Below are 14554 nucleotides of genomic sequence, written 5' to 3'. Positions count from 1 at the left end.
TTTCAGTACCTGTGATTGCTGGGGGCTCAGCGGAGATGGTGCAGTTCGTACCCTCTCAGCCCAGTTTGCTCCAGTGATAAAGGCTGGCAGGCTGGTTTTCATATGTATGCTTTTTAATATCATTAATTCTGTTACACTACACACAACCAGTAACAATGATAAATACTGCAATGGAAATGTTAAAAAAAAAATATTATACATGTTCCATGTTTTTGAAAAAAATCCCACATTTTTAAATAAATTAATGCATAAAACTGATGGTAGAAAAAAGAAAACCCAAAACAAACCACAACACAACTGATCTGTTTAAGGCAATACTCTACGCAGACGGGAACAGAAGTACAACAGTGTGCTACATGTTCTGAACAGGAAAAAAAGAAAGAAAAGAAAACCCATACAAGATGCAGATTGATGCTTTGGGAGTGAAAAAGCTCCCAAAACGAGATAATAAAACCAATGGCCAAGTTAAGTGCAGCATTAATACACTCTGCATGTCAAATGATTAGCAGGTTCCTAACATGGACTAAGGTCAAGCTACAACAAATTTATCTTCCTAATTAAAAGGTTATTCAGGTCAAACCCTACATTTAACTCTACTTTGCATTTGGCTGTTTCAGCTATGTTTCACTATATGTAAGGACAGCCAGAAATTCATCTCCTGCTCTTGAGATTAATGCAAAGGTCGGGAGGTCTCTCCTCCTGAAAGATATTTCCATTAAATACATCCAAAAAGGATCTCGCTTTTGGTGATCCTGAAATGCCTCCCGCCACCCCCTCCCCTGGGGCGCCAGGCACCGCAGGGGGAAAGGAGATCTGGGAAGCATTTGCTTGGGTTGGGTTTCTTCCAAGCAGAGGACACAAAATGGAAGTGCAGATTTGATCTGGACTCAGAGGAGTGCTGTTTCCCTGTCTGCCAGAAACGTCTATCTGGAGCCTGCTGAAAGTGTTTTGCCAGCATGGGAGAAACCCAGCCCAGGCTCTGGATACAGCCACAACGTTTGCTATTAAGGTTGGTGTGAAGCTCCATACCTGCCCGGACAGCCAATGAACCCCAATTATTAATGCAGCCCAGAACTTGGCCACTGGAAGGTGGACAATAATCATAATGCCAAAAAAATCCCCCTCTCCCTCAAAAAAGAAAAGAAAAGGGACAGTAGCCACTTTCTGCTAGCTTCCCCCGGCGGATCCCCATCAGCTGCCACCTATGCAAGATCAGCAGTGCCAGATCTCACCAGCATCGACCCAGTACATTCCCAGTAAGGTGCATGTCTGCAAGGTGCTGCCAGGGGGGCAAAGAAGCTTCTTGGGACACGGTCAGAGCCTCCTGTACTGCCCTGCTAGAGTGCATGCGGAGGAAGCTATAGCACACGAGGAAAGAAACCCAAGCGGAGTTACTAGGCTTGTGCTGGCCAACAACTGTCCGGGCTGCCTTGGGTTCGTGTGGGAGAGGGGGATGCAGAACTGGGCTGAGAGTCACTTTGGTGCAACTGCCTCTGATGCTCATCACTAGTGCACGGGGCAGGGGGGAGGAAAGGCGATGGCTGCTTTGAGAAAAGAGGAGTGGAAGGAGGACGTGTGCAATAGAACAAGGCTTGCAATTCTAGGACTAACCACTGGACATGGATACCGAAGATTACCTGTGACAACTAGCTATCTTTCTACTGTCGCTGCTCCTTCCCCTACTTCTTGGTCTGATTCTTCTTCAGTTTGGGAAGCTGTGGCTGTTTGGCCTGATGGCCAGCGCTGACTCTCCCACCCCAGTCCCTGCACAGCGCACGGACTGACTCAGCTATGGGATGTACAATGAGGTCTGGAAATCACGTGTTAGGTACAGACCAGCTCTGCAAGCAAGTAGCATGTGCTTTCAGACCCTTCAGAAAGCTATTTAATGTCAGCTCATTTCCTTTATTAAACTGAAGGTTCAATAACCTCTGTGGATGGTTAAAAATGGTTAAAAATGTGCAAAAAGGGGGGGGAAGAAACCAGCCACTTTCTGAATTTTCTCCCCTGCAAAGACTTCATCCTCTGCAAGAGTCTTTCTCCCTGCAGAACTACAGCCCTACTAGCGTGTGTTACAGCGCCCTGCCCCAGCACAGCAGGAGCCCAGCCGACAGGTCTGGCAGCACATGGGCTGGCAGGCCTGGGACCTGGCGCTTGGGTCCCAGACCTCCTGCAGCACTGAGACAGGCATGGCGAGGGTGGCTGGCTCGGCTTGCTGGATCACACCAAGGTTTTACACTAGCCTGGCGAACCCTCAGCCCCACAGCCTTCAGGTGGGTGAAGAGAAATCCCAGCCTGCTCTCTGGCTCACCCAGCATCATGGTGGTTGGTCTCCTGCTGGTCTGATGTTTGCCTTGGGTTTGTCTCAGGACAGAGGCAGCTACAAGCCAAACATAGCTGCTACCGCAGCTTTTCTGTACAAAGAAACTGAGCAAAGAAATCTGTGAGCTGGGGATGGAGATGAAGGTGATAAAAAACAGAAGGGCTGCTGTGAAGACAGCTTGTCCAAGTTTTCCAGCTCTCTCTGTGGATCTGTATTACACCTCCCAACAAACTTCATGTCTCCCAAATCACGTGGGCTCAAGGAAAGTGGTTAACAAATGGAGTCGCAGCTTTTTTGGGGTGCAGAAGCAAGAAGCCTGGTTGGAGAGCGGTGCTTCCCGGTGAGCTCACCTGGGGCAGCTGGATGGGCAACTAGAGGAGAAATGCTGCTCCGGGAGGGCAAACATCTCGGCAGGTAATGGGGCCTATCTCAGCATGGCCTTTCAGTGGCCTTTTCTTTTCCTGGTGCCTGCTGTGCTGGTTTCCAGTGACATATCTGAGACATTTTAATGAGGCTTCTTTTGTACCTTCCACTCCCTGATGCAATCCCACCGCCTGTATCACCATTTGTTACTGCAGAAATGGTTCCACAGACCAGGCACAACAAGGCTCGAGGCCACCACCAGTGGCAACTGTGTCTGGGAAGCAACGGGAAGAGCTCCTCTCCAAAGGCGCCAAGGAGAGCTGCAATCTCTCCTGCCAGTGTCTGTGCTGCTCTGCGACACAGCTTGCTGCACAGTTGCATGGGCCACGGTGCTCTGCTCCGTGTCATCTCAATTAGTCCCCAACCTATGCCTCCCCAGCAAGCTGTCAAAGCAGTGCTCAGCGAGGCATCATTTAGCTGCTGCGGTCCTGGGATTGCCACCAACGTCAAGGGAGGCAAAGGAGGGGATGTAGCTGTAATTTTTTGGAAGCAATGCAGCAGCTCAACTGCATAATACAGGGAGTTAAAATACAGATGCCAGCCCCTGTGAGAAACCTGTGTTAATCTTCTGTAGGTAATCCCAGATCACAACCTCTTCCTCTATGCTAAACTGCTGACCCTTCTGCTTCAGGGCTTGTGTGGCTCTGTAAGACAGGCAGGTTTGTCTGATAGATGTGGTTTAAGGTTTGGAGCAATCCCTCTCACAGAAAAGCCTTGAAAGGAAGTAACAAGGATGCAATGTTCTCCTAGAGGTGAAAAGCACCTTAAAATGAAGACCTTCCCATGCCTTCCCCTTAAGCTCAACCTAGTCCAGCTTGCCCTGTGGCACTGCCCATCTATGCAGATGTTTCTTTGGAGACATTAGAAGTAGAAATAGGAGGCTGATGTGAAAAGTCAGCTCTGAAGAGTGGCAGAGGTCAAAGCCAGGGTATATTCATGGTGGCACATGCAGCCTGTACTTGCTCAGCCAAGCAGCAGCCAGGTGACAAAGCCTACTTCATTCTAGGTAAGAGTGGCCATACCCCATGTGAGCTTGAAGGGAGAATGGAAAAGTAAAGGAAGCACCTAAGCAAAAGTGCCAGTTTATACCCTCAGATCATTATAGAGAGGCTAAAAGTAAGAGCATGAAACTGCCGTGGGAATATCCCAAATGTGCCCTTCAGTGCTTTCTTCCCTCCCATCAGCACTTGCTATCCCCGTTGCACTAAGTTCCCTAACTCTACTAGCAGGGGATGGTGCTGTTGGGCCACCAAATCTTCTTACATGTTCCCTGCAGCAGCATGCAGATTGAGACGCCAGTTGTGTGAGAGCCAGCTGCCAAATAACCGGGAAACACATCCTTGCCAAACATCTTCCCCCAAAGCTGTTTAATCTCTATACTAACCTCCACCCCACAGCCTTCTGGCACATGCAAGCAGCATCAGAAGCTGGTAAACAGAGGGAAAGCAGAGTAGTACTTTGAAAATATGCATAAAATTTTTATAGCATGCTTTGTGCATCTTGCTTGCAGAGCTATCCTATCAATGGTGCCCACCACACACGTGGCAACATCCATGCAAGGTGGTGGCAGCATCTTGGAAAGGCAGGTTTGTCCCCTGTACTGCAGTAGGGAATGGACATCAAGAGGGGATGTGACTTGCCTGAGGATGGAGTAAATGTGTACCACGTGCCAACGGCAGCAATGGACCCCAGATCTCATTTCTGTGCTCTAAGTCCAGCAGACTCTCCGCAGCAGTATTTGGCTGCGGTGCCAGCTTGGGGACATGGTGTTTCTGGTGTGTGCATCCGAAAGCGAGCTTTGCTCCCTGCTGATATCAGCACTGTACTGAGATAGATTAACTCGGACAACTGGGATCTGCCCTAGGCCAAGACAGCACTTGGCAACCTTTCTAGTCATTGCTTGTTTTCCTTTTCCTGTCATTCCATCTGGTGCCCAGCTGGGTCCTTCCTTTCTTCAAAAGCATCTTCGTGTTTCTGTTGAGTCACATACAGGGTGCTGTACTTTTCAAGCCTCCTGCATACCATTGTACAGCTTGCAGGCAGCCTGAGGACAGACTCTGCATGGAGAGAAAAGGATTCTGCTCAGGATTGCAGACCAGTGTGTCAGCCAGCACACAGCCAAGCAGAGCAGGTGCCTCCTTTTGGGAAAGGAGCTGGAGAGACAAACCAGAAGCAGTTGAGTCCGTCCTGTCCAAGGGGGCCCGTCCTGAAGTCCCTTTCGAAGTCCACGCAGAAGGCTTGGCTGCCTGCTTTTGCAGTCGCAAGGCATCTGCAGGCAAGACAGCCAGAACAGCATAGCAGACCCAATGGCCAAGCGTACATGTTGGGAGTAGACATGCAGCAATGTCAGATATGATCCAGTGCCTCTTCCAAGGGTTGGTTTCAAGATATGTCTGATAAGACATCAAATGAGCCTTCGTGATGGTCACCTGGACATCAGCCTCCTTTCAGCCAAAGTTTAGTACTATACAACCACCAGAAAAGCAGACTAGACCATGCTATCTAAAGACCTTCCTCAACACTAGGAAGATGTTCTTCCTCACACAGACATCTGGAAATGGGGAGTTTGCAGACTGGAGAGACAGAGTTAAATGCTGAGACCCTGGAGTTCAAAGCCAGCTCACATTAAAGGGTAAAATTAACATCTGATAAAAGGAAGGGACTTGCTTAAGCTCAGGCAATTTGGTGACTAAAATTACATAAAATCCTAACAAAAAGCCAGTCTGTCTTTAGGAGGCATCAAATGCAAATTCCTTTGTGGAGGCACCAGCATCAATATCCTTAAACCCCATTTGCACGGTAATTTAGATGGATAGTGATGCAGCCTTTCATACTCTGTGGTGCTCCTCCCCTTGGTATTCTGTACAACTTTGGACTGAAAATGGGGCCTGAGAAGACCATCTGGTTTCGTGCAAAGACTGGAATAAGAAACGATTTGCTTTCTTGCATGCAATCTGCATTTAGGTCAGTGCCCAGCAGCTCTGCAGATTTTAGGGCTTTATAATGCTGTGACAGAGAGTCAGCGTCCATGCTCTTTGCTTTTGCCTTCTCCAGGCCGTAGTGGCAGAGACTGGTCTAAGGAGAGCAGTGCCAGAACGGCCATGTATCTGTACACCTTCCCGGGAAGTCACCATAGTGTAACCTCCACCGAGGGCACAAGGAAAACCTTCCGGCTGAAGCAAAGGTCTGAACATGAGACCAGATAGGGGAAACCAGCCCAATCTGCGGTTAATACATACTGATGGGCTGTCCACCGTATTCCAAAACGAGCCAACAAACATGCTGCATGGTCATAACCTGCTTAAGGGGCTGAGGTTCAGAAGGGTTAGTGTTCAATTTTCTATGATAGCCACATGTGCATTGCCTTAATCCATTCAGCCTTCCTGATAATGACCCTACACAGGTAACTACTTTTCCCCACCCTTTCTACTTTATTCCCCTAATAAAATATATGAACACAAAGCATAGAGAGGAGAAGCCAAAAAATTGCCATTTTATGGTCCTGTACTGTCATGCCAAACGAGCTATTTGTGCAACCAACTCCTTCTCTGCGCAGGGAAAAACACTTGGCTAGTGCTTCTGTCTGTATTCAGAGGAAGCACTGGATGTAACATTTAAATTCATCTCCCTCCCTCCCTAAAGGGTTGTGCTAGAAGCAGATGCACATCACACAATGCAGAGGGCTGAGGGCAGTTGCAGGGCTGCAGGGTTGAGGAATGCCTCAGGGCACATGGCAGGCAAAAAACAGCAAGAGAGGCAATAAAAGGACTTGGTTGTGGTGCCATGAGGCAGTGGTTATCAGGGAAGGTCTGTCCTTCAGAGGGGAGGTGTTAACCCTGGGAAATACAGTGTCAGCAAGCCTCCTTCTGTCTTAGACCGAACCTGATGGCAGCATGACGGAGACCTGTGGGACCTGCAGTCCTCCATGGCTGACCCATGTGAACAGATGGCTTGTTGCTCTAGGAGGCACACTGAAATGCTCCGAGCTCCTGAGCAAGGGCTGTGGGAAAGGCTGAGCATGTGCAGCCCGTCTGGAAGGCACAGAGACTGACCCAGGAGGATAAACGCGATGGAGACGTTGCATGGTACCAATGCTGAACTGCAAAGTCCCTCTTTGGAAGAGTGAAGATTTAAAGACTCAGTCATGTTGTATAAGATTTGGTTTGACCATGATGCTTCTGTTAGGTTTTGACTACCTTCCCCATTAAAAAAAAAAGACTCCTTAAGGAATGTTTTTTCCCTTTTATTTTTTCTCTCTACACAGCATTGTTAGAGCTCTTCCCCCATCTCCAGACAACTTGCTAACCTCAACCTGAGCTAGCACTGGAGAGGAAAGCAGCCACATGAAGGAAGAAGCAAAGAATTGGAGACTTGATGCTTTGTGCTTCTTCAGAAACATTTTGGAAATGCTCCCCCTCAGCATTACCAGGTGGTGAGAAAGGGAGAGGAATTCACTGAAGGAACACTCTTCTTAGAGGAGGTGGCAAGTTAACCAGCACTTTTGCACGAGGAGGCAGGGATGCTCAGTAAACAGCACCACTCCATCCTCTTTCTGTGGCCTGGAGCCAGGGTGGCAGCGCACTTTTTTAGGGAGGGGAGTCAAACACAGCTTTAACAGTTGCCCATACCAGCTACTGAATAATAAAGCCCAGGAATCTTGTGTGCCTGCTCTTTTGCACATGCTGTGGATGGTATCGTGCTTTGCACTGCACAGAGTGAAACCTCAGGATGTCAAATAAATCTCCTCCTAATCATGAAGAGGACTTCTTAAAGACTCAGCTCATTTCATGCAGATTTCAGATGGGGGAATCTGTCTGTTGGGGTGGACCTCAGGCTCTGCCTTGTGACTTAGGAATTCTGACGGGAAGCTCAGAATTGCCCTTGCTTTTTCCATTCCCCGGGCTATAAAGCACGTGATGACCCAAGGCAGGGAGCCCTTCCTCATGGCAGGGCAGGAAAACACATAGTTGTGCCTGTGGCAAAAGATTTCAACACCAAGAAAAATGCAAACCCATCCCTCACCTGAGCCCCACATATGCTGAAGCCAGCAGTGTAAGACTGGCCAGGGAGAGGACATGTTTCCTAATTCCAGAAATGATTTTGCATTCAAAACAATCTGCTGGTGAATTGTCAATTCAGTCCAGCAACCCAATGTAACACCAGGTTTCCTGACTATTCCAGCACCAAATAAACACAATTTCTCCCGACATGGGACAGCTCTAACAGAGACCGAGCCTGGTTCACAAGTGGGCAGAGATGGAATAAACAGTAGTTTCCTCTCATGTTTTTTTTTCAGCTGAAGCTGTTCATAATCCTGCAGTAGCTGAAAACTCCTCTAAAGTCTGCCACCACCACACAGATGCCTTCAGCATTAACAAATCTCTCCCACAGGCACCAAGAGATGCAGTGTCACGAGAATATCAACAGTCGAGCACTGTAAAAAAGTGCTTTCTTCAACGACCTTTTCTGGCACTGACCTTCAGACTGTACAGCTCCAGTCCTGTCTCATGCAGGACTCATTTTTTCTTAGTTGAACAAAGTTTAAGATTTTTGGAAGCAGATGGATCTCACAGGAATTAAGTATAGGCTGAAGTCAGTATATGTGAGTGGAGTGAACTCAAGAGTATGGTATTCTCGGGCAAGGACTGAATCCCTGAAGAGCACGGATGGATTGCAGATCGAATCTGATGTGTTTGGTGATAATTTACCGTGGAGCTAAGGGTAGATTGCATTGGATATGTGACACGACAGCTCTAGCTAGTACTGACTCACAGTGAAATGCCACCTATTTGTCCTCTTCACAAGTGAATGAATTGTGTCATGCTAGTCCCGGCTAGCCTTGCCGTAAGAAAGGATGCCCTGCTCCGTTCCCATTCCTGTGCCCCAGTTACAATATCATTTCAGTTATGCAAATGAAACAGGTTTAGTGAATGAATTAAGAACTGACCTCCTCTCACCGGTAAAACCGCCTGACACCTGAGACTCACCCCTGATCTTGCAGATGGATTGGTTTCGGTGGGCAGGATTACCTGCAGCCCCTCTGACCCTTCCCATTCTGGAACAGACACTTTACAAAACATCCCCAGTGCCTACACAAACCAAGGAGGTATCTCTGGACCCCTCTGCATTCGCTCTCCAGACCAGTCAGTTCTGCCAGGCACTGCCTGGCACTTTGAGCAACTTCTCTTTTGTTTAACCATAGTTTAAAATAACTTATCAACCAATCATAAAATGAATTTTTTGGTTTCTCCTGGCTCCATGAACACAAAGAGGTGCACGTCCTACCATAGGAGGAAGCAATGGCTGTTAAGTTTTACAGTTATAGTGGAAAGCACTGATCACAGCCTGCCGGCCTCACTACTGGATGTGACAGGCGGTGGAGGAGGTGGCTTGGCAACACATGCAGGTAGGGTTGACCGATTTAGGGGGGATTAGGTCGAGGTCCTCATCGTCTGGGATCTCATCTAACCGGTACCCATCCTTTAGCAGCTGGATGTTCAAGTCTTGGTTGATCTGCTACAGACAAAGAGACAAACAGTCAAACACTTGAGACTTCTTACTTCTGATGGCTGGAAGATGAAGGAGGTCCCTAATTCTGGAATGTATTTCCCCTTCATTAGCAGCTGCCCTACCAATGAAAGAGTCCCAGTTTTTGACTACAGGTGAGGGCTGCCTTCTGTTCTAGCTTCTTCCAGAATAGGAGTATCTAGAACGAGATATTCCAGAGTGGCAAATCGATACACTATTTTATTCTGGAATAATCTTTCCATGAAGACAAGCCCTCATTTAAAGTAATGTAATAATAATGTTAATAAACCAACTGGCAGCTGGGCAGTCCCTCCTCTCAGTCTGGGGCACACTATAGCAGTTGAAAAGTGGTAAAGCCTGTTGGCTCTTCGTGGTCTCAGATTCAAGTGCTGCCTAACCAGATCTGGGCAAACAGCACTTCATCAGGGCCCAGAGATGGCCCAGATCATTTGATCTTGGCCGTTTCTCTTTGTTTCAGATGTATTTTCCCCAAGGAAGGGATACAAGGGGGAAGAGTTCCCAGCAGCTTGTGTGCAGAATGGCTGCTCAGCACCCTGGATGTAGAATCAGATCCCGCAGAAGCAGTAGCTGGAGGCTGAGCAACTAGTTCAGGATGGAGCTGGGGAATATATTCAGAAACAACGCAGAGGGATTAAGAAGCCTGAGCTTCCTGCCTTTTGTCTTTGAAAGGGCAAGAGTTCATATCTGCAAGTCCTCCCTGGAATTTCTGCCTGCTCTAAGTAAACACGCACTGGGTGACCCCGACTGCCCCAAGCACTGGGAATCACAGCACGCCCTCAGATCCTTTATTTGTGTCCTTGGGAAGCATACAGTTACTGAACTGGCATGACAGAGAAGTTGATGCTTTTGCGCCACATGGGCCAACACTGCAGGACTAAGCAGAACTGGGAAAAGCTTGAGTGAAGCCAAAGGTAGCTGTGAAAACAGCTGACGGGCAGATCTCTGTGCCATGGCAGTGCGGGGATGGAGCCAACCGGATCACCAGGGAAGAAAGAAACATGACACAGTTTCTGCCACGGCCCCTTCCAGGCTCACAGAGTCTACACCACTGGTAAATTCATTGTGTACCCATTGCTGGCAGTACCAGGCCACTCTAAGCTGTTTCTGGCTGCTCTACGATTAGCATTCATTGCAAGGACAGCAGGAGAGAGTATAACTCACCTCAGCTGATGAGTATCCCGAGGAGGAATATCTGGACATGTCAAAGTCGTCATCACTGCAGGGAAGGACAAGATATAGCAAAGAAGGAAACAGTCAGAGAGACCTGTATTATCTAGTTAGCCCTATCTTTCTTGTGCCGTGACGCTGTCCTTGAGGCACGGAGGATTTACATCAAGGGAGCCTGAAGAGCAAGATTCATCTGTGACCCTCAGATCTTTCCATCACAGTGCTCTTCACCCACATCTCTTCCTACTTGTTCACACACACAGACCAGTTACAGCATATGCCAAAGGGCACAGCAAGGGAAAGTGCGAGCAGCCTGCAAGAGCGGTTTCAGCAGGAGTTAGCTTCAGTGCTGCACTCTGGCATGAAAACTCATTTGCAACATAATGTATATCATCTTATTTACACTTTGCATACCTGTCCGTATCCAGGGCTACCAGTGGCTTTTCATCTGGACTCTGGTCTAACGATGAATAGCCCTTATTGGGAACGACGAGCCTGAAATAATTAAATGTTGTCCATTAACCACACAATAAAGATCAGTACCACACATAGTCTAGGGCAAAGCTATATGATAGTTAGGCTTTCCCTGTTTCACTGCCTTGCAAGCCCTCCCTTATTGGTGAAGACCGATGGGTGCAGTTCAGAGGAAGCAAGCTGTGTTTCTGGGTGGCTTAGAGCAGTTTCACAGGGATGAATGCTGGACATGCCTTGGGAACATGCTCCTCCCTGGAAGAAAAAACTGCTGGGACACTCCGCACTTCAATTGGGTGAACCTGTTCAGCTAGCACTGCTTGTCGTATCAGATTGATCATTTTTGTGTTACTACTTTTTCCTAGCAATGACTACATGCCACTAGCAATAAGTAGAGAGTATTCCTTCTCAATCGGAGAAGGAAGCTAGGGGAAGGCAGATGCTCAGTGCTACTACTATTCTACTGTTGGAAATCAGGGATGTGGTCTTTCTGCCTGAGTCCCTACCCAGCCCCCCCAGCACAATACTTCTGAGGTCTCAGTCCTAAATTTAGCAATATGAGAAATATGAGCTGGTGGGTGTAGTGTAAGAGCCCAGTCAGACTAGAACTTTTAAATCCCATTAGTTTATAATGACTTTCACTTCATCAGAAGTGTTACAAAGGCTGACGATGACTTTGCACCTTTAATTGCCTGAGAGGGTTTGTGAAATGGAATACAGGCTTCAGAGCTTCTAGGATAAGGAAAATGCATTAATACAATGGTATCTAGTTCACAACAGAGTTCTTTCATCCACAAAACTGCACAAAGACTTTGGTTCTTATTTAAAATAAGATCAACCAAATTGAGCAACTGGAATAAGATTCTATGATGTTCAGCAGGTGGGAACTGTAAGAGTGATGAAAATCTCCTTGTTCAGTGGGTTGACTCAGGTTTTCTCCCAAATGAAGAACTGGTCTTTAACAATACACAATGATGCACAATGATGCTAAGAGTTGGAAATATAAATCTAAAGATGATAATCCACTTCATCCATGCTCCAACTGCTCTCTAACTACCTGAAATGCTTTTCTGCTTCTGCTCAGAAAATTTCAGGAAGCCATTACAATTTTAGCAATAAAAAGGCCTGCCAGGCACTGCAGATGGGCAGGCTCAGGAAGAGTAAAATATATCAAATGTGATCACAAAGCAGATATATAGGTTCATGACTAGTTGTATTTTCTTACTGTGTTCATTGAAATGCAAGATGAAAGAAATTAATTTTAAAACTGATGCAGAATTTCCAACCTGCTGCACCAGGAGACTGGAGAAAATGGGATCCACTTGCAAAATTCAATACCCCTTCTCACAGCACTAGGATGGTCCTTCTGCTCCTGAAGCATGTAGGAAGGAAGTCAAGAAGCAAAGATGTCTGGAACTGAAGCTGTGATCTGGCAGCAGCAGCCTGCCCATACAGATATCAGAAGTACTGACTTCCATTCTCGCTCTCCAGTTTTCAAGTCATAGAATCATAGAATCATTTAGGTTGGAAAAGGCCTTTAAGATCATCAAGTCCAACCGTTAACCCAGCACTGCCAAGTCCACCACTAAACCATGTCCCTAAGCACCACGTCTACACCTCTTTTAAATACCTCCAGGGATGGGGAGGTATTGGGTCAACCACTTCCCTGGGCAGCCTGTTCCAGTGCCTGACCACCCTTTTGGAGAAGAAATTTTTCCTAATATCCAAACTAAACCTCCCCTGGTGCAGTTTGAGGCCGTTTCCTCTTGTCCTATCACTTGTTACTAGGGAGAAGAGACCGACCCCCACCTCGCTACAGCCTCCTGTCAGGCAGTTGTAGAGAGCGATAAGGTCTCCCCTCAGCCTCCTCTTCTCCAGACTAAACAACCCCAGCTCCCTCAGCCGCTCCTCACCAGACTTGTGCTCCAGACCCTTCATCAGCTTCGTTGCCCTTCTCTGGACATGCTCCAGCACCTCGATGTCCTTCTTGGAGTGAGGGGCCCAACACTGAACACAGGACTCGAGGTGTGGCCTCACCAGTGCCGAGCACAGGGGCACCATAACCTCCCTGGTCCTGCTGGCCACACTATTTCTGATGCAAGCCAGGATGCCATTGGCCCTCTTGGCCACCTGAGCACACTGCTGGCTCATGTTCAGGCGGCTGTCAACCAACACCCCCAGGTCCTTTTCAGCCGGGCAGCTCTCCAGCCACTTCTCCCCCAGCCTGTAGCATTGCATGGGGTTGTTGTGACCCAAATGCAAGACCCAGCACTGAGCCTTGTTGAACCTCATACAGTTGGCCTCAGCCCATCAATGCAGCCTGTCCAGGTCCCTCTGCAGGGCCTTCCTACCCTCCAGCAGATCGACACTTCCATCCAACTTGGTGTCATCTGCAAACTTACTGAGGGTGAACTCGATCCCCTCATCCAGATCATCAATGAAGATACTGAACAGGACCAGCCCCAACACTGAGCCCTGGGGAACACCACTCGTGACCGGCCGCCAACTGGATTTGACCCCATTCACCACCACTCTCTGGGCTCGGCCGTCCAGCCAGTTTTTAACCCAGCGCAGAGTGCACCCATCCAAGCCGTGAGCAGCCTGTTTCTCCAGGAGAATGCTGTGGGAGACAGTGTCAAAGCCTTTACTAAAGCCCAGGTAGACAACATCCACAGCCTTCCCCTCATCCACTAAGCAGGTCACCTTGTCATAGAAGGACACCAGGTTACTGAAACAGGATCTCCCTTTCATAAACCCATGCTGACAGGGCCTGATCCCCCGGTTGTCCCACACGTGCCGCATGATGGCACTCAGGATGATCTGCTCCATGACCTTCCCCAGCACTGAGGTCAGGCTGACAGGCCTGTAGTTCTCCAGAACTGCTCCGTATATACTCACTGATGGTTGTTACTATAACATGAGTGAACAAAGCACTAGCGGGGATCTAGGAGAAGAACCCTGTCTGGTGCTGTTTACTTGATTAAAAAAAAAAAACAAACTACCACATCTTTCTCTTGAGAAATGCCTTTTTTTTAATAACACAGAACTTGAATTTTTCTGCAACAGACAAAAACTGTGATAATGTCTCTGCCCCTGATCTAAGTCTTTCCCTCACATTCTGATTATCCTTATTTTCGTTTCCCACTGTCCTTGGAATAAAGCTGGGTAGCAGTCATAGCTGCTTTCATCCACAGCTGTCCTAGTATGAGCTTCTTGTCTTGGTGTTTTTGCTCACTTAATATGAAATATGTTATGACACAAATGTGAGTTTAGGTTATCCTCAGAGTGGACTGTAATATCTGGATGTGCCCAAGCGGTGCAGATGGTGTTGTGGGCTCTGCCTGTCTCATAGCAAGTGTGCCAGCATCACCCCAACCTTGGTCACATTTTATTTGCTCTTAGGGAGACTGATCGTGTTATGGATCCAGGTCCTTTCACCTCTAAGGCTGGCTGTGCCCCTGCCCCAGGAGAAGACCAAATGGTGAAGGCAACCTGGTGCTAGCGGCTGGATGTCAGAAATTCATACAGATAATAAAGAACAGAAGCCTTGGGGAAGGAGGAGGTGAAGTAAAGGCTAGGAGAGGCAGTGTGGTTTGCCTGAACAAAGGAAAACATATTTGA

General features: G+C 47.8%; 1 protein-coding gene across 7 annotated transcripts in view; it reads right to left on the bottom strand.

Moving 5' to 3' along the window:
* Positions 1–92: 92 nt before the first annotated feature.
* FAM219A (family with sequence similarity 219 member A) overlaps positions 93–14554 on the bottom strand; it is a 103356-nt gene continuing 88894 nt past the window's right edge. For 2 of the 7 annotated variants that reach the window (XM_087777696.1, XM_087777697.1), the window contains exons 4-6: positions 10877–10957; positions 10457–10511; positions 93–5015 (exon numbers count right to left, since the gene is read on the bottom strand). In XM_087777696.1, the coding sequence (XP_087633822.1) occupies positions 4752–5015; positions 10457–10511; positions 10877–10957 (400 nt within the window). In that variant the 3' untranslated portion in view covers positions 93–4751. Of the gene's footprint in view, positions 5016–6974; positions 9263–10456; positions 10512–10876; positions 10958–14554 lie in introns of those variants that run through there. The other 5 variants (XM_087777698.1, XR_015709055.1, XM_087777701.1 and 2 more) reach the window with 5 other exon arrangements.

This window comes from Nipponia nippon, unplaced genomic scaffold, assembly GCF_047370975.1.
Source record: "Nipponia nippon isolate SJK-2023a ecotype South Korea unplaced genomic scaffold, ASM4737097v1 scaffold_40, whole genome shotgun sequence".
Lineage (NCBI taxonomy): Eukaryota > Metazoa > Chordata > Aves > Pelecaniformes > Threskiornithidae > Nipponia > Nipponia nippon.
This window is presented reverse-complemented; position numbering and strand designations above follow the sequence as displayed.